The 20,893-nt window shown below is 45.3% G+C and overlaps 1 protein-coding gene across 1 annotated transcript in view; it reads right to left on the bottom strand.

Moving 5' to 3' along the window:
* The window catches only part of abtb2b (ankyrin repeat and BTB (POZ) domain containing 2b), a 44,140-nt gene extending 25,213 nt beyond the window's left edge, over positions 1 to 18,927 (bottom strand). Inside the window, exon 1 of the mRNA XM_034587298.1 lies at positions 17,533 to 18,927. Within this exon, the coding sequence (XP_034443189.1) occupies positions 17,533 to 18,424 (892 nt within the window). The 5' untranslated portion in view covers positions 18,425 to 18,927. The remainder of the gene's footprint in view (positions 1 to 17,532) is intronic.
* Between the last annotated feature and the right edge of the window lie 1,966 nt (positions 18,928 to 20,893).

The following is a 20,893-nucleotide window of genomic DNA, read 5'->3' as shown; positions in this document are numbered from 1 at the left end:
CTTGTGACTCATCGTTATTTATTAAACTGAGCCTCTCCTCTCCCCCCTTCTTCAATTACACACTAAAATGAGCATTCGCACACGAGCGCAGACATTAATTAACACATTTATGAGAGTGTGATGCTGCATCCCTTTCCCACCAGCGTCATTCACAGGTACTTCTCTTTTAGAAGCTCAAGGATGCAAATGAACAGAGGCAAATCCTTCCCTGTTCAGAAATAAACCAAACGGCTCCAGCGCGGTTCTCACAGTCCTACAAGCGGTTTTGATGGAGGGGTTTAGGAGCTTGACGTTTCAAAGAACTGAACCAAATTCCCCCTTGTAAATCTAAAGCAGCTTTCTGCTGATTAACATTCCGCGTTGGGCTGGGTAGACAGCAATATTATGGCATGGAACAGAGTGAGTCAAATTGGAGGAGGAAAAAAAAATAACAAAGGGTGGGGGGGATGGTGGATGGATTATGATGAGGACTGCTGCTCACAGCAAAGTGGAAAAGACGCTCAGGAAAAGGGAGGAAAACCACTTTCTGGGCAGCCACTGATCGTTGTTCGCTCACACACAGATACAAGTGTGTTGTACATTATGACTGTGCGTCTGTAATGAAAGGTGTGGCCAATACTTGCATCAGCTAGGGAGTGGTCGAAGAAGTACTCTGATCTTCTCTCAAGTTAGTAGCAATAACTTAATTGGAACAGTCCTGCGTGCTAAATTATTGTTAAAAGGTAGAATTGGTGATCCTAGAAAAGCTAGCAAGAGCATGGTACAGTAAAAAATGCAACTGACACATCCCACCCACCCAGGTTGTCGTCAAACCTACGACAACCTCGCTAACTTCTGCTATCATCAGAAGTCGAGTTATATTCTGACATTTAAGAAAAATGTAGCATTGTTTTTGTTCATGCAAATATGTTTGAGTAGCATTTTAATGTTGAAGTTGGGGAAGGTGGAGCTGTGTAATGTGCAATTTTATCTTCTGAAGTTGATGAGTGAGGTAAAAAATATATGCTAACATAAAATGGAACCACTCAAGTTAAGTTTAAGCACTTAGTGAACTTTAAGTAAAGCACTAAACTACTTTCTATAACTGGCAACACACATTTTAGTTTAAGTGACAGAAAGCTGCACAGTCAGCTCAATAAACAATGGACGTTGCATTTTCTTTTATAGACCTACTGCTATTTAAGTAAAGCATTGTTGCATTAACGTTCTTACAACCATGTTCCAATTAAAGTAGCATTAAAGAAACAACAACAACCCACAGACTCATTCCGTCCACTATAACCTGTCATGGTGAAGATAAACAGTGAGGATGAGTGTGTTTTATATTTCATTGCACCTCAGCAGTATTTCACAGCAGTGGACATGATGGAGCAGAGCTTTGTTTAAAACGTCCATAGTCCTTTTGTCTGCGGTAATGAGTGGGGCTGGTCCGTTTAAAACCGCCGGCCTCTACTGTTGTCCGTGCCCATTGTTGACAACAACTGTCACTGTGAAAGACAGAGGAGAGGTGATATTTCTCTGCTGGGAGTGGGGACGCATAGCTGTCATAACATCGGGCGGCTGAATTGGAGAGCACTTCATACAATTAGTGAGGAAATCAATGCCAGCGATGTGTATAAATCAGCAGACCACCCAAAGTCAGACACACATGTTGACGTTGTGACAAATGTGCCCGGTGCAGTTTGACCACACACATATTGGCACGGAATGAAATAATGGTATGCCCCGAGCACTGAGGTGTCATCAAATCCACAAATCACGCAGCCATGTGTCAGTCTCTGAGATGGCAGCTCTGAATATCCTGTGTGTCTGTGACCTGGGTGTGTTAGGGACCTGAAGGGCGTGTCGAGATGTCCACCTCTTTACCAGGAGGCAGTAAACTACCTTTAACCAGACCAGTCACCTCACTCAACCGGCTGTATGGCCCATCTGACACCCGAGGGGGTTAACAGCTCACCCCTGACCCTCACACACAGCATATTCCTACCCCTAACACACACACACACACACACACACACACACACACTCACACACAGAGGGAGTGTCCACACCTCAAAAGAGGCCTATGGAAAGGGACCATCCTCTTATGCAGTTATGTCACCTCTTGACCCCTCAACTCTTCACACCCACAATGCAACACTTACACACACAAAGTCACACACTCACATTCATGCCAGCCTCATCTATGTCCATGTGGTGGTCAGCACTATGACACACACTAAGAGTGAAACAAAGCCTCATTGTGTCCATGTCATCATTAGACAACACACGCTCCCCTACAGTACAATAGCTGTGGACCAGGGGGGGGGTCAACATCTCCCAAAGGCGTCACCAAAAATGAAAGTAAAACAATGATAACCAAATAGAAAATAAACCAAATTATTCTTTCCCATTATTTTACCACTTTTTACGAACTATTATTGTTTCTGTTCTCAAAATTCTGGGAAAGTAAAATTAAACTGCTCACAACTGACAGACTCAAAAGTATGCAAACTTTAATAAGGGGTTTAAAGAAGCCAGACTTGTTTCATAATCATGTCACACACACACACACACACACACACACACACACACACACACACACACACACACACACACACACACACACACACACACACACACACACACACACACACACACACACACACACACAGGAGGATGTTGGAGTGAGGGTTAGAGAACCATGTTGTCTTTGTGAGGTCAGACTGATAAAACTATCAGTCTCCCCTCTTTCCTCTTCCTATGGAAAAGATGACTGTGCTTATGTGACTGATTCTAAACTTGATTGCACAATTTTGCTGGAGAGGGAGCAAAGAAATAAGTACAGCAAAAGTTTTACACTTCAAACAGGAAAAGTCAACTTAAGACCTTGTATCCGCTTGTGAATGTGTGTGAGATCGTGAGTGTTCTTGCTTATATCATTTCAGTTTATTTTGGCAAACTCCGAATATTTAAAATAGAGGAATGTAATTTCTCTGGCTCAGTGGACAAATTTCAGAGCGTATGCTTTACCTCAGGCTGACTGTTAGCTGGCTGTATCTTATGGAAATCCATTATAACTTTCCAAAGTTCAGCAGGGAACGAATTTCAGAGTAAGGTCATAGCTGTGACCTCATACAGGTACGGATCATCCTGAGTCAGCATTACTATCGTCTCGTCTTCAAACACAATGTTGTGACTATGATACGAAACAAAACTCACATCCGTGGTGTGATGAGCCTTTGCTGCTTCTTCTCTCCAGGGGGGCAAACATTCCTCAGACCAAGCATGGCAGCAACACAAATAAAGTTGTGGGAGGTGAGTGTGTGTGTGTGTGTGTGTGTACGCACAGTGAGTGAGGTGTTTGTTGCTGTATGTGTTCCCAGCTGTTGCCTTTGCAGGTGCTACAGGAAAGCTTGACTCAGTGTGTGTCATTGAAATACTTAATAAGGTCATCTCAACACCTTCAGACAGGTTTCATCTCCGCAGTCTGTTTTAATGTGTCTGTTCGTGTGCGATTGTGTGTCTGTGAGCGTGTGTGTGTGTTTTGCAGATCGTGAGAGGCTACTGTTCCATTGGTCTCTGTGGACCACCCACAGAAGCCCTCTCCTCTAACCAGCAGATGGAAAAAGAAAGGCGAGGATCACAGACAAGGAGAGATATCACCTCAAGAGAGACTGTTGCCTTCCTCCCTCTCCGCTTCCTCCCATCCCGTCATATTTCTTCAGAGTATAAAACCAGAGCACTTTAACAAACAGCACTCGAAGAAGTACAAGCAGTGTCAATGCCAAGGGCCATTTGGCTTTTAACTGCTTGGGAAGCCGGGCAGTTAGTGTGTGTGTGTGTGTGTGTGTGTGTGTGTGTGTGTGTGTGTGTGTGTGTGTGTGTGTGTGTGTGTGTGTGTGTGTGTGTGTGTGTGTGTGTGTGTGTGTGTGTGTGTGTGTGTGTGTGTGTGTGTGTGTGTGTGTGTGTGTGTGTGTGTGTGAATGCATTTCTATCAGAGAAGACCTTGTCAATACGCTTCAACAGACGTTCCCACGATTCTTCCCAAAGCCACAATGGCTAAATAATAGCCGACAGACCCTAACTGCTTCCTAACACACAAACACACAGAAACTCACACCCTGGCCCACACACACATATACATCTTGGACCTGCCACATTGTATATTACCCTTTACGCCCCTTTTAATAGAAATTAATAAAACCGTGCTCAGCAGGAAACAACCAATAAATCGTCATGCCCAACACATGCTCCTGGAGAGACTGAACAAAATCAGGGGGGAATATGGAAAAGTTTACAGATTGTTGTACGGTCGAGCAACTCAGAGTCGTACTATGTGCTGAATGTCAGGCTCTGACCACTGTGGTTATTGTTAGTAAATCATGACGAGTGAGAGGTGCTAGCCACATCCTGACCACACACATTAAAACACACAAACTCCTCAACCCGACTGCCCAGCTGAGACCCTCTAAAGGAGTGGTGTGGGTGTGTGAGTGCTTTAAAGGAATGTTTGTGTGGAACAGATTGGGGGAGATGACTATTCTTACACACACACACACACACACACACACACACACACACACACACACACACACACACACACACACACACACACACACACACACACACACACACACACACACACACACACACACACACACACACACACACACACACAGCCCCTGTACAAACAGTGAACTGAGTGACAAATCTGTTTTCATTCTCCTTTTCCCACTGTTGGGTCTGTCTGGGTGATGGTATGTGTGCAGGTCCTGCTGGTCCTCATCATCTACCCCCCTCCAGCACTTGTACCGCGTTGTGACAGGTTCTCACTCGACAAAATCTCTATTTTCCGCACAATCCTTCTCCTTTTTTATTCTCGCTCCAACTTTTTAGTTATTCTACTTCCTGCCACATTCCAAGATAAACAACCTCTGCTTTGCCCGCTTGGGAAACCCCATGACCACGAATGGCTAGACAGACAGAAGAGGCTCGTGGGATATTTCATTCAACTACTAGCCAAGTGTTCAGCGTTGGGGTTTGGACTACCCAAAGCCTTAAGCTATGAAAACACTGACACATGCTCACACACACGCGACACACACACACACACACGCGACACACACACACACACACACACACACACACACACACACACACACACACACACACACACACACACACACACACACACACACACACACACACACACACACACACACACACACACACACACACACACACACACACACGCACACACACACAAACTACCCTGGGACAACTTCCATTATCCAGTTTCAGCCTGTGAAGTCTCAGAGGTAATTGCAGAAACTACAGGGTGATAATTAGCTACGTTTTGCCACTTGGGAGAAACATAACACACACCATAATGAAGACAAGAAGAAGCTGGGGAGAGTTCGTGTAAAGAGACACATCTGCATGGAGACACTTAAAAGAAGAAGAAGAAGACCTCCTGCTGAAAACCCGACTGAGCCCATCAGCCACCCTCTCACAATTTGATACCCAGAGATTACTGCACATATTAAAAAACAAGCCTCCTGCTGGCTGTGTATGTGTGTGTGTTGATGCCTTCCCCAGCCGTTGACTCTGAGCTACAGGTTCCCAGGCGTTTGACTAGAACAGCAGCCCTGCTTAGGAAGTCTCTGGCTGACCCTCAGGCCAGATGAGCCTTGGCAGGATATTCAACCAGCGACCGCTGAACGACAGAAACTAGAAGCGACAGAAGGAAAGTGAAAGTTTGGAAGATAGAAGACGGAGGGGAGGGGAAGGTTTTCTCTGATTCGATTATCAGATTGTGGTGACGCATAAACCATTCATGCACTGGACAAAGATAGCCTAAATGAAGAGCCATATAGAGTGTTGGATTGAGAGCTGAATGCAGAAATGCACAAGCCAGGGTATGAATAGTGCTTCACCTCACTGTGCTAGCCAGCTAACTGCTGACCTCACCACTCTCTAGCTACCAACACAAGTTGGTCGGGGGGTAATTATGGCCTTCAGAGCAGAAGTGCACTCGAGCCAAGAACCACTAGGCAGGTTCATTTCTTGCTCTATGATTTTTTCCCTCTCTGTGCGTGTCATTGTCACTCACTGCTGCCTTTTATTTTCCACTTTGCTCTCCTCCTTGTATCTCTCAGCAGGAAGCCAGTTAAATACATTAAACCTAATTTGGGACCTATGGGACTCTTAATAGCCACATATTAAACATTTTTAAAACACATCAATAACACTCATCTCCTCTCCTCTGCTGGAAAAGCTGTTAACTTAACAACACAGGGTGCACTGCCTTGTAAAACCTCATTGTACTTTAACTAAAACTGTTTTAGATCAGGGCCTCTATCTCCTCTCTATCCATCTGCGGGAAATAATTCATATGCATAGACATAAAAACATCTGTCTTTCACCTCCTCAGTGTCTCACACACACACACACACTTTTAAAATATTATGTTATTAGTATCCTCGTGTTCCTCTCTGCAAGAGATGATGATGGCATTTCAAGACATGTGTGCGGAACACAGGGAGCAGTAGAGTGAGAATATATAAAGAAAAGGGGGAGGAAGGGCAGGAGAGAGAGAAAGATGGAGCTCTTGGGAGGTTTCCACAGGGTCAAGACAAGAAGAGGGGCCCCCGCTAAAGTTTGTCTCCCCCAGCATGAGGCTGGAGATGATAGCTATCCAACCATGACAAGAAGGATGACAACAATCTGTTTCCCTCTGCTCTTTCACACACAGCAGATAGACAACCCAATGAGTTTAAGCAACACAGCTTGTCACACCTGCATCCACAGATAGAGTAAATTCCTTTCCATCTTTGTCTGCCTGCTTGCTACTTATCAGTCTGCGTCTCTATCTTAAGTGACTTTTGATTTTCTTGGAGTTTGTATGCAAGCGCTGTGTGTTATCTTTGTCTATTCAGACTCAGAGACTGGGCCACAATGTTATCAGAGTCACAGAGATGCATCAAGACATCTCCTCCCAACGTCTTAACTCGTTCCATTGTTCCTTCAGAAATCTGATTGGCTGTGCTTTGGATCCTGTCTGCAGACTGTTTGACAAAACAAAATATTTTCGGCGTACCGAAAGAAAAAAAACGTAGTCAAAATGTTTGTATGAAACCACCTCGATGAATAAAAGCTGCTCTCGCTCCATAGTTTGGTTGGGACTCAGCTGAGCTGCAGGGTGGGTGTTGCAGTATTTATGACTTGTTGACCCCTGGGCTGACTCCCTCCCCCTCTTTCACCTTAACCTCCTGACTCATCTGCCCCTTGCAGCCCTGTCATGCAAACACACACCCTGTCTTAGCATCTGACTGGATTGCTGAAAGGCTCCTTCTGTGGACCGAGGACCTCTGTGCTCAAAGCATCCTGAGAGGAGAATACATTTCCAATACTGATATCTCGGCCAATACATATATATATATATAATTACAAATAACTATGAATAAAACTAAAATACAACCAAATATATAAATATATCAGCAAACATAAACATAGATACTGATATGTATGTGAAAGGCTCGTATCAGCAAATTTGAATCGGCCAAACTATAAATTAGTCAGACTCTGTAAGCATGGAATTATTGGCTCATTTATTTAACAGAAAGGTGCGTTGACCTCTCCATCTTCACAGATTCCTCCCTTGTGGACCTCCATCAGAGTCAACACTTGGCTGGGGCTTACATTAGACTTTATATATTTGTTTAACTACTGTCGGGCTGCCTTTGAGAGCACCTTTACAGCGCCTTTTAACAGAGGCCCCATAAGGCCAGAGCACTGACACGTTGACACGTGTATGTACAATATGTGCACTATATGGACTGTGCCTGATGTTAAACACATGGAAAATAGTGAGAATGCTTTTTCAATAGAGTCAAAATTAGTCACACTTGCGTCTATAGGGCCAGACGGGGGGATCAAACGTCTAACCCTAACATGTTTAATGATCCCACTGGGTTTACATAGAATTAAACAGGATCCAGTTTGATGATCTGATGAAAACATTGGCATTGTGACTGTTTTAGAGGCTGTGTTTCGCTCTTTGAGGTGGAGAAGAGGGGAAAGCATTGAGGGGTGCGCCTCGTTTAATCCGCGCTCTGTTTAACTGCTGTCTGACTGACTTCCTCTGCAGTCTCCACACACCACCAACAAGAAGTCACTCAAGATATTAATAGCGCAATGCATATTCTCACAGTGTGTGCTGACAAACACAAAGCGCAATGCTGAATTAATCACCCTGAAACAAGGAAAAATATGTCTTCAGAGGTTTTTAGTTTGACACAAGCTGAAACAAAGGAAATTCCAATTTTCTGGACACGCTCAAAGAAGGCGTCCTTTTATCAGGGTGAAATTCCACCGCATACCACCCTACTCCCTCCTCTAACTTCCCCCTCCACCCCTATTATGCTCAGTAGGCAAATGATCTCAACGTTTAAGAGGAAACTTGGCTGCAATCACCGGAGTGTAATATGTCCAAGCGCTGTCTGTGACCCTGCAGTGACACACAGATGGCCAACACAACACAGATAGACCGCCAGAGAAAGAAGCCAGACGAGAGAGCCATAGCAGATGTGGTTAAATAGACAAGACCCTTCCAATTTCCGGACATCCAGATACATCTTTACAATACAAATTCAAACAAATACAGTAACTATGTATACATGGGCACTGCAGGCATGCAGAGGCAAAGTGAGACCATAGCCAAAGAAATATATCCTCTACAGACGCACAGTAACAAAGTGTCAGGTCAGAGATATATTATTGCACCAGCCAATTCGCGTGGGCAGTCAAGTCGTACAAGTTTCCACACAAACACAACATAGACACAAATCCAGACACAGTCCTCAGCATTTTGAAAGGGAACGCAAAGACATGGTTATTATGTGTAATAAGGAGTTTGCAATGGAAATACAGACCCACCTTAGGGTGTTCCAGCTCTGTCTGCATCCCTTACCCATTATCTAAACCTCCATTCACCTTTAAGCACATCTAACCCTTTAAATAACAGTGTGTGACAGGGATTCACAAAGTCACACCTCCACCTCATCAAATATGCTGTGAAAAAAATATACATCTTCTTTTAGTTACCTATGGGCTCCAAGATGTTTATTTTGGTTCCAGGATACGGTCCACATGTGGTGCATGTGGTGGATGTGCTCTGCAGATCTTATCAACTGAGACAAGTTACGGCTGAGGGTGTCTTGCCTGACAGTGTCTGTTTTCCTGTGCCCACATGTGTTCTCCATATGGCCCCGCTCTGAACGTCCTTCTTCCCCCCACTAACCACAAGGGACTTCCTTACTGTACATGGTTTTGGTCTAAATATGCTGTGTGCGGAACTGTGGCTCTTTCAATCACCACATGTCTATCTGAATGACCTTGACCCAACAGGTGATGTTTTTTTGCAGGGTTGCAAATGGTTACGTTTTGGAAAATAAAATTGATATGATCGTTGTGTGTTATGAAAGCTAAGACGCTAGAAGCAGAAAAAGAGATAGAGTACAGAGAGAGCACACAAAGTTCTGAGAGAGAGGACCAAAGCCAGAGATTGTAGAGTGGTCTGAGAATAACCAACAAGAAAAGATGAAAAAGTAGACGGTCAAAAGGACATTGGAGGGTTTGATGGAGACTGATGTGTCCTGTGATGTAGGCAAAAAGAGATCGAGCCACTGAGCCTCTGTGTTTACTTACGGGTCGTTGCTGACAAAGCTGCAGGCTCGACAAACAAACAAAAACATTCCAGTTTCTGATGGGGGAGAGGCGGGAGAGGCAGGTGGTGAGAGGGAGAAGAAAATAGAGAGGTAATGAGCATTATCATTGCTCAACAAAGCATAGAAAACTAATGGGAACATAATCCCTCTCCATCTGTCACTGGAAGAAAGAAAGTGTAAATCACCCTGAGCCTTCTCCTCTACTTCTCCTTGGGTTAAACATAATCTCTGTAAACCGATTCTACATGTGAATAAGCAGAATCTGTATGCGAGGGACATGATTTTGGGGCTAGCAGCCTTCTGGTTGCCATTTTGGTTGCCAATCATGTTTGAGTCGGCTTTGGTAAACAGTCCGTGTGGAGAGCAAACGAGTCGTCAGGAACTGAAACACCTACAAAAAGTATCGAGAAACATTTGACTGATAAAAGAAACTAGTCATTTAGTAACCTGTGTAGGAAGAGTCTTTGCCAGGATATCCACTTCCACCGGAAGCCCCAAAATATTGGCCGTTGCCCCAAGAGACAAATTAGTCATCAGATGAAAGCCGATGGGCCCAGAGATTGAGTCAAACTGGATTAGACACCCACTCATCACACTGACTGGATGTCAGTGTCAACTGTCACTCAACCCTCAATCAAGCACGCTGACAGGAAAAGCGATTGTGCACTCACACACATTGCAGACCTTCTTCAGATCAGAGAGATGGCAGAGATGACAGGATATCAAATTTAAAAGGAAGCAGAAGAAATGTCAAAGGCTGTAGTGGCCTATTTATGACTGAAATGCAACATACACACACCCGCACCAGTTAACCATCATGGTGGGCACTTCGCCGACTGAACCTGGTGCTCACCAACAAATCAAGTCATTGAAGCTGCTGCTACTTTTCCATTCTCCCTCTTGCACTTTTTTCGATATCTCTTTCTTGCTCTCTCTATCCAAGCCTCCCTCTGGAAAATTGGCCAGCTGTTTGGGGTGTTGGAGAAACTGCTTCCAAACATCATGAAAGCCGTAAACCGTTGCTCAACCTGTTGAAGATGGCCTGTGAGGCAGTTCCTGAATTTAAGGAGCCGTTTAACTTTGTGAAGAACTGACGTTGCTCCTGCAGACATATTTCTATTTAAAGAGGACTTTTGGCTCTCAAACCAAACTCAGAGGCAGTGAAGAGTGAAGAGGCAGTAACGCGAGCCCTTAACAGAGCGTCTCTGTCTCCTGACAGTGTTTGCGTACTCCACCCTCTGTACACTCACTGCCTAGTCATGCAAGACTGAAGTTAAAGCATCTTCTTCTCTTTGTCTCCACTGTCACAGTATGTGTTTACTTACATGTGTGTTTGCATACAAGGGTAGTGTAACAATAGATTTCCGTGGGGTGTGTCAAGTTGTTGGGCAGTTGCTGCCATGCAAGTGAAAGTAAGAGCGATGGTTAAAATGCCAAATGGAAAAATCCCACATCTTCCCCGTGCCTATATTTATTATGACAAATAATTGTCGTAAATTGTGTATATCAATACCATTGGATGTTTTTATGCCTGAAAAAAGTAACAGAGAACGGAGTCGTGTCTGTGACAGTGTGTCTACAGACAAGTGTGTTTGCTTTTCCAGTGCAATATAGCTGAGCTTTGCCATTCAAACTCCACACACTGCAGCTCTGAGTCCATCGGACAAAGAGGTCACTGACGGCGTCACAAGAAGCTCCCTCTTACGGCCCGTTTACAAAAACAACAGGAAAAAAAAATCATTACTTTCCAGGCTTAGCTCAGGAACATCCAAAAAGAAGCAGTGTCCCTTTTTTCAGTGGTGGCAAAGAGAAATGATCCCAACCCTTCCTTCCTTTGGCACGCACACACAAAGACACACACTCAGAGATTTGGTTGTGGTCAACCTGGATACATAGATCAACATAGCTTGAGAGGATCCGTGGGACTGCAGCTTCAGCACTCCCTCAAATTATTTCTAAAAAACTCCATCCAGCCAAGTCAGTATGAATCCAACCGATTTCAAGAGTATCCAACCCCTGGTCGGGCGAATCTGTTTCCATTTAAACTAAACACTACCTGATCCACCCCCCTCTGTGCTCCCTCTCCTCACCCCCTACCCCCTGAAGCCTGCCCATCTCATCTGTATGTGTGTGATTCAATATTACAGCCAAATCACCCACAGAACTATTATACATCGACTGTAGGGAATGGATTTAGTTTAGCTGGAGAGCACACGCAGAGAAACCGATGCATGGCAGCTCATGCTTATTAACAAGTGGAACTGTGATGGTTGGCATTGACTTTTCCAGGGGTGAGGAGCAGGGGAAATTATGATTTTTTTTTTCTGTGGGGTTTGGTGGTTTAACACAGACTGAGAAGGTTGTTTAACGTTTACTCATATTAAAGCAAGGCAGAATTGATCTGCACTGCCACAGACAAAACCAAATTAAAAGTCTGAATGGAGCTCTGTGTCTTTTTCTAGGCAACCACAGTCTCTAACACTCAATCAAGCAATTTAAGTTAAATAACTGAGTGAGAGTGTGGTGTAGCTACAAGTTGGATAGTGTTGTAGTAGCAATATCAGATCTCTTCCAGTGACTGACTGACTGTTTTGGGTCTGGGGTGGTCAAAAGTCTTTACTGTAACAAAGACGTCTTTCATGCAGATTTCTTTTAAAGTCACACTTACAGTAAACATTGTACTAAATAAAGGTCAGATACATTGTCAGAGAGACAATATCTAAAAATGTGTATCCTCCTTCTGATTCATTAGGCATATTTACGAAACAAACTTTTTTACTTTCACTTGCATATTTATTTCCAACCATGGATCTTTAGTTAGTTAAGAACACTTGCACAAGCCATGTTGGTGTCATATCATACTCTCACTCCATCACTTTGTCAAAGCAATTAAGGATGATAACATAATTTCTTGCACGCCTGAGCCTTAAGGTGTTGAGTCATTATGTTGCCCAAATTTGCAACCTGACTTTCTTTCCCTTTTGGCTGGTGTTGCTATAGCTACTGATTAAGTGAGCTGGAGATGGACAAAAAAAAGACACATGGCACCTATGGCAACCAAGGCCAACATGATCCACAGAATAATCTGCAGTGATGGCCTATGTCTGAACTTTCTGGCAATCATCCTCAATCTGAGCCAGCTCTGGCCCTTTCAGTGCCCTAAGCGAGATTAGGATTTGATTTAGAGTTGGGTTTAGCAATCTGGCCTTCCAGCTAACACAACATACTTCCCTGGGTTTCGTGAATACCAGAAAGTGGAACAGCTGCCCAGGTCCAAATTGCATGTGTGTGCATGTCTTTCATCCATTTTTCAGTTCCACCTTAATACAGGGAAAATTTGATCTGTGTGTATAAGTAAATTAATGATGTGATACAGACAATATCTATATCACTGTGAGACCAACTGTTTCCTGTACATCGGCCACATCCACTGGCTGTATGACAAAAATGGCAACGCTTTCTCCGATTCCTCAAATCTTGCTGATTTTACTGCTGAGAAACAACTCCCTTCACTACCGCTGACCTCTCCCTTTTGACCTCCAACCCTTTCCCAAAAATATTTTAGACTCCATCACAGGTGCACATGGGAGTGTGGTCTCTAAACCAGACTTCACATTGGAATGATTTGATCCTTTCAACAAAACCATTCCTACCATCCAGGCAATGCACTGAGCCGTCCGGTCCAAGATTCCAGCCATCTTCCAGCCAGTCTTCCTGCTTCCCTCATTAGCTGCCCAGCAACCTAACGTGCACGACAGATTCCCTCGAGAACCATAGCCAGGCCTCTGTGGTAATGCATGTGACACACTAGCTGCACTTTTTCCTAATTTAAACAAGCCCAAATAAGCAGTCTATAGTTTTCTCTGGACCGAATAAAGACTTGAGCACTCCTCCTCAGGAATGTGATTAGAAAGACTAAATCAAGATGCAATGGCATGAAAGCTTTAAAGTGTGCTGCTGCTATTTCTGTGTCTCTATTTGTGTCCAATGCCTTTTTTTCTCCCTTGAGTATCTGCCATCCCCATCTTTATTTGCTTCCTCTCTATCAGCGCTTTACTGTAAACAGTGTTAAGAAGCATGACTCATGCTGCTGTAATGCAATAGGACGAGCGTGGCAGGACATCAAAATAATGACGGCGAAGAGTCAAAGAGGAGAGGAGCAAGTGGCGACAGGCTACACACAGGGGAGTGTACGATCTGTCAAGAAGCTTATGTGACTTTGTTAATTAATTCATTACACGAACTTAAAAGAACTGTGTTGAAGCATGTGAAGTAAATTGGATCCCGAGGCCAAAGAATAGCCAGAGAAATCATTTGTGGTGTTATATCTGCGAGGGCATTACTCACGCTTTTCCCAAGAAGAGGCTTTATACCCACCCGTTTAAGCACCCACAAAAGAGCACATTTAAGCATGTGCACGCCAGCTCTCTAATGGGCCAGTGTTTTCACAGCTGGGACTGGACAAGAAACCAGTGCAAATGCTGAGATGGATCATCAGTGTCTTTGTCTGTGTGTGTGTGTAGCCTGAGGTGGCGCATTCATCATAGAACACTCTCACCCCAACATAAATTGTAGTGGTTTGTGAAGGATTAACCCTTATTATCCAGCTATATGACTTATGGTCTTAACTCTTTGCACACTGACCTGCTGACAGTGCTCACAAGGTTAACCTAAATTCACGTGTACAGTTATTCAGGCCATACACAGGCTTGTTGTCAAAGCCTGGGCAAACACGCCGCTTGCCAAACACGCAAGCAATCGCACAAGGATGAACTTTAAGTCTGTTTCACCATAATGTCCTGATATGTTTCCCAAAAGTGTATTTGATGGTGCTCCAGATTTGTGGAGCAGGGAGTGTATTTTCAGAGTGCTGGTTTCCCCATCTGTGTGACCACAGTGCTGGGCCGCTTTCCCTGCATCTTTCTGCCCACTGTTCCCACGCCTCTTTCTGGGCTAAATACATATTTAGGGAAATTCTGCGCAGCAAATCATATGCCCCGTTCTCTCAGGGCACCCAAAACCCATTACTCACAGCCTCTTCCCTACCTTTATAGACCTGAGGCAGAAAGAACTGAACTTTGTTTTTTGTTAGACCGAAACCAAATCTAAGTTTATCTATGTGTGTAAATGTTGCTAAACACAATTGCTCTCTTTCAACTTTACTCTGCTTTGGGTTCCTACAGTTAATTGTTCACATTCAAGGCCTAAAGTAGCGTTTTGCAACCACAGTCTTCCACTTCTGGCCACTGCAAAGCTTGAATGGAGCGAAGTCAGAGTAAAAAACACTACTCTACTGTCAACAAGAATCAAGGACTAGTGACCCTTAGCAAGTCTAACGACTGGACAACTGTTCTAGGTTGAGTTTGAAACAGATATAGATGCAACAAAGTCTGAGAACATTTCTAAAGTTTTACAAAAACTCAGACGGGGATGCCTTTTAACAAACGTTGTGCATCAGACATCTGTGTGCCAGTCACCAAGATCAATGATTTCATATCCACTTCCACTGTCCATTAGTACAGCAACTACTCTGCACTTTAAAATGCCCCATAGTACCGTAAATACAAATTACACCAGGAAGTGCTCGCTCCAGCTATATCCTTGAAAAGAGAAATGAATGACGAATGGATTCTTCTGTATAGTGGTACTATGCAGCGAGTTCAGTCAGTGCCGTGGAGCCATTTGAACACATGTAAAGCAGACTGAATAGGTTTCAGGGACTGTGTGTGTGTGTGTGTGTGAACGTGCTCGTACCACTGTGTGCATGAGTAATGAATAAGATCCTGGCACATCACAACCAAGTTCCTCTAATGCACTCCCAGTAGACCAGAAGAAATAAACAGATAAAGATGAAGTGGACATATACGCAACAGCAAAGAGAGAGAGAGAGAAAGAGAGAGAGTGCCAAGAGTGAGAGTCAGCAAGAGAGGGCAGGAGGAGAGGAAGGAGGGAGTTTTCAGAATTGTTATTGGAGCCGTAGAAGTCATTTCTGACTTAAAGAGTTCCAGATGTGGGCCAGCCTCTGAGAAAAGAAAGAATTGGAGAAAAGGAGAAAAATCAAGAGGGTAAGGAGGGAGGGGTATTTATCAGACCGTGCCCAACCATTTGATCGGTAGTATCTACCCCCCCCCCCTTTCTGAGTCTGGCTTGAGGACAGAAAATGAATCTTTGCGTTTGTGTGCACTGATGGTTGTGGTGGGAAAGGGGACTTCAGTGGGAGCGGTGCGGGGGGGCTGAAAGCCAGGTTTAGGGTGTGGGGTGTCAGGTGGTAAGGTGGTAGAGGGGCATGTGGCTTGCAAGGCCCAGTCGTGGGTCTATAAAAAGCGAGGGTGGTCAGTATAATAGTCTGTTGTTATTACACTCACGGGTCTTTCTCAAAACCAATGACTGAACTCACCAAAATAGGCAAGTCCAAACCCAACCAAAGGACATCTGGTAAAATGCTGGGACAAAAGCTGCTCTTTAACTTATTTAGCAATAAAACAGTTCCAACGCAGGCATATGGCAGCATAACAGAGGAGTTCAATGCACTGCACTCTTTTTAGCACTTGTAAGTTTGAATTATGATGAAACCAGTGGTTGCTGCACAGAATAAGAAATGCAACAGAGAGCGAGTGCGTGCATGGTATGTGTGCGAGTGCTGCCGGACCTGAGGCCTTTAAGAAAGTCTTCTTCACACTGAGAGGTGCTCCTGCATGACCACATCTTAACTCAGATCAATCGTGAGCCTAATTTTTAAAACCCTGTGATAATGGCCCCTTTCTGTTCTCCCTTCCTCTCTCTGTGTGCTGTGTAAAAAGTGCATGTCCATGGGCGTGTGCGCTTGTGTGCCCAGCTTCTCCAGCATTTGTCTTCACTCCCTCTGCATTGGGCTAAGCTGCACGATCACACAACAAAAGGCCATTGTGCTCCAGCTCAAATCTCTGCTCCAGGGAGCTGGTAGTGGGCCACAAACAAAGGCTGGTTACATTGTCCCAACACAAGCTCATGAATCAGTTCCACACTGGACTGCCAAAACAGCCATGGAAAGAGCGCTACGAGTGTATTAGGGGTTTTGAGGCAAGGGGAAAGTTAATTGAGGACGGACGTGAGGGTGGAGGAAACAAATGGACAGGGAGCAGGATGCACATCTGGAGCTGGAGGAGAAGGGAGGGGGACAGATGCAAGATTTGTGGAGACGGTGCTGCATGGCTGAGAAGGGATTTGTCCAAAAGGAGAAGAGGAGGAGAGCAGGATGAGGAAATGGAAGAAAGGATAAGGATTTGGAAGGAGTGCAGCCAGCACAGCAGGAGGAAGAGAGGTGAAGTCAGCGTAAACAGAGAGCTGTGTCAACAGACAAGCCTCCTGCGCCTGGGCTCCGAAAGGCTCAGTGCAAGCCCAAATCACAACAGCAGAGCAAAGGGTGACATTTCAGGACTCAGCTGTGCAACTGGCTGATGAGAGTGAAGCAGTTAAAATCTAATTTGGCAGCTGGACACAGGATCCAGCAGAGGACCCGGGGCAGAGAGAGAAGACTTTCTTTGTTCACATGAGATGCCTCCGTGCTCTTATTTTCCTATTCTGACAGGTTGGATTAGCAAGGACTCCATCAAGCTTTTTAAAAAAGGCACAAAACGCTGCTATTGTATCCAACAGCGGGCCACACACTTCACCTTTTCCACACACGTGGGCTGTGAGGAAGTGGAAAGTGGTGGCCAGCACTTTGGAAGGAGAGTGTGAGAGGAATATAAAAAAAGTTATGAGATCAATTACTCAGCAAAATAAAGTCTCAGCACATTTTTCTGTTCTCAGGGCAGTGGAAGGGAATAGAAAGTATATTTACCGTTGGCGTTCTTCCCGCAGATCAGGTGCTCGTAGAGCTGCAGGACCCCCCACAGCTCCGCGTCATTGTTCACCACCACCTCCAGAGCCTCTGCGCTCACCGGGGCGCAACCCGACCACGCGTCCGGCCCCGGGTGACTCCTCTCGGCTGACAGCACCCGAGCCCCTGCCTCCTCCACCAGAGCCTCCATGCATGCGGTCAGACATATAGCCGCGTACTCGTGGATGCGCACGGAAATGCGGGTGTCCACCATCCAGCGGAAGAAGCGTCCCACGGAGAAGGAGAGGCCGCACCGGGCTGACTTGCCCTTCCTCAGCAGCTCCCCGGCGCTCATGCTGTACATGGAGATCGCCTTGACCGTAGCGGAGACGCACTGGTCGGCCAGGGCCCAGCTGAGCACCAGCCTCATGGCGCTCTGCACCTCGAAGCGGGTGCAGCGGCAGTGCATGACGCTGAGCCGCTGCGCCTCCCTGGAGATGCGGATCAGAGCCCTGCGGAGGAGACCGGACAGCCTCCGCACGGCCTCCGGGGAGAACACCGGTACGTGTCCCCCCTTGACGCTCCCACTCGCGGCCACTTTGCGCAGTATCTTGGCCACATCTTCCTCGGTCCAGGGGAACTCCTCCAGCTCAGGTAAGCGCGGGCACTTGGAGAAGATGTCCTCCGGGTCCTCGGGCAGCACCGTGTTGACCGTGTCCCAGCTGTTGTTCCTGCTGTTCATGGAGCCGGAGTAGTACCACCAGTTGCCCCGGTGTGGGGCCGTCATGAACGCCTGGGAGTTGGACTTGGAGGAGGACAGGCTGAGGGACCTGCAGGAGTCCCCCGCGCCGTAGCCCGAGTCCAGGGTCAGGTCCTCCAGGGTTTTCATGTGGACGTTGCTCAAACCGGACATTGTGGCGAAGTGTCTTTTTCCCGCGAGGTGCAGCTGAGGAGCGATGAACTGGAAGTCCGTCAAACAGGAGCCGAAACTCCCCGCCGAGCTGGATGAACTGGTTACGCGACGCACTTGTCAGACATGCTGCTGAACGGAGCCGAGAGCGGGGCAGCGAAACGAAACAAACACACAAGCCCCGGATACGTTGTTCAAATTCAAACCGATGAATACGGTTGTTAACAAACTTGGAAGCGGGGAAAGTGCACGTCGCACCGGGCTCACCTTTCCTCCTCCGGGCGGCAGCGCAGGGGATTTAAAACTTTTCCTCCGGTGTCCTCGCTCTGTGGAAACACGACGAAATGTCTCCCTCCGCTCTTTAAACACAGTCACACCCGAGTTCCTCTATTAAAACAAGTCCCGTTTATCCGCTCCACGCACCCACACTGGTTGTTTTTCCCGACAGTATCCGTGGAGAAGCCCAGGTTCAGCTCATCTCTCCCCCGCTGCGGAGCCTCTGGTCCCGGGAGCAGCCCCTCGGCTACAGATGTGTGAGGGGAGGGGCCGCGGCTGACTGACAACACGGAAGCAGCGCAAACACCAATGAGGAGGCGGCTGAGGGTTTGCCACAGCCAATCAGGGCCCGGCCTGAGAACTTCTCCAAAATTGTTGGAGGGGGGGGGGCAAACTTTAGTTTTGTTTTGCTTCATATGATCATGAAATAATTTATCTACTCCCTCTATATAGACACATTTTAGTGCTGCTTTCTCATTCTGTCAGGTTTGAATTCACTTTCAACTTTTTTTAATTTAACCTCTTAAAGGTCTAATGTGTAAGATTTAGGTGAAAGGGATCTATTGGCTGAAGTTATAAAATAATCCTAGTTATGTGTTCACTAGTGTGTTTAATCGAAATTGTACGAATTGTTGTTTTCTGTACCCTAGAATGGGTACCTTTATATTTAAATCCTCTCTACAAAAGCCGCCATGTTTTTGAAAGTAGCCCGAACTGGACAAACTAAACACCTTTTCAGTATGACACCTGCAGCCTGGCTGGAAGACACAAAGCGAAAGTGCAAGAGAGGATTAAATAAAATGCTATGATCTGAATAAAAACACTTAAGGGCACTCAAAAGCCTGCATGAAAAAAACCTTTAACAATAAATAGATAAAATAAGAACATTTAAGAACAGTTGGAAACAGAAAACTAAAAATATACCCGCAGCAACACATCCACTCGCAATGTGCTTGAAGTAGTGTTGTAAAACCGACTCAAAGTGACACAGAGATGTTCAGAGTAGCAGCGAGTCGAGTGTATGTTGAGTACAATGGTACCATAAGCATTAGCAGTGTTCATTAGGGTGTCATTATGAGATTAAACTGGATTATTTGCATTGATATTGAAATATGAAGGAGTGCAAATGCAATATTCAATGTATTATACAAAGTATATAGTGCAGTATAACATTGAAGCGTACATGACATAGCATATAAAGCACAGAAATTTATTTACCAACTTAAAATATGACTTAATTGGTAAAACAAATATCCTGTTTTCTATTGTTTGTCCTCAGTTTCCATTCTTTAGCTTGTGAAGCACTTTGTGTAACATTTTGAAGGCGCGATAAAACAAATCTGTTATAACGTGTGACCTACAGCTCTGTGCTTGCTGTCATGTGAGTTAGGACATTTTCTACACACCCACTGACACAGCATTGTATTTGCAACCTCTGTGTTTCTTATTTTCATTTTCCCCCACACATCGAGATTCAATACGACAATTTATAATCTAATTATATTTATGAGTGTGGGGGGAAATTCTTCTGGTTTGTTGCAGGAACCAAAATGCACACCAAGCACTCTGCAATTATCTCCTCATGTTGACTCAGGGGGGACTTGGCTTTCTGCCGACACATTAGCTAATCTCTCACCTGCAGCCTGCAACTAAAATTGAATCTGTAAAGCCCTCGGTGATGGTGTAAGAGGTGGAGCAGTGTTTGCTTTGATTTGATGAGTCCCGGGGTTTTCACTGAATGTGCATTTTAAAAGCTTATTTGGGATCGCACTGAAGATTGAAGTGTTGTAATTGCGTGAGTAACGACACACACAATATACCGCTCTTTTTCTTCTCTCTTTTCATTTTCAACTTTGTGTATTCTCCTCCATGGGCTGCACCAAGTCAGGTCACCTGTTCTGCAGAGCTGGAAGCAAAAGAAAGTGGTTGCTCTTGCTCTCAGGACAAAACGTGAGCAAATCCTCTTACAACACGTCACGGTTTGGGTCATTGTGGTGAACTGTTTGTTGATCCTGGTAAGATGGTGCGACACGCTCGAGGTAAAACAAACCAAACATGTCGAAGAGGTCTGTGACTACCTGTTTCCCGTCAGTCTGCACTCACACAGACAGGTAGGGTGTGTCTAAATAGTCAAACAACCATTACATAATAGGTTTAGGCCAGAGCCCGTTTACCCAGCATGCCCGTGAGACTGGG

Source organism: Hippoglossus hippoglossus, chromosome 6 (assembly GCF_009819705.1).
Source record: "Hippoglossus hippoglossus isolate fHipHip1 chromosome 6, fHipHip1.pri, whole genome shotgun sequence".
Taxonomy (NCBI): domain Eukaryota; kingdom Metazoa; phylum Chordata; class Actinopteri; order Pleuronectiformes; family Pleuronectidae; genus Hippoglossus; species Hippoglossus hippoglossus.
Note: the sequence above shows the minus strand (reverse complement) of the source record. Positions and strands in the feature narration are given on the sequence as shown.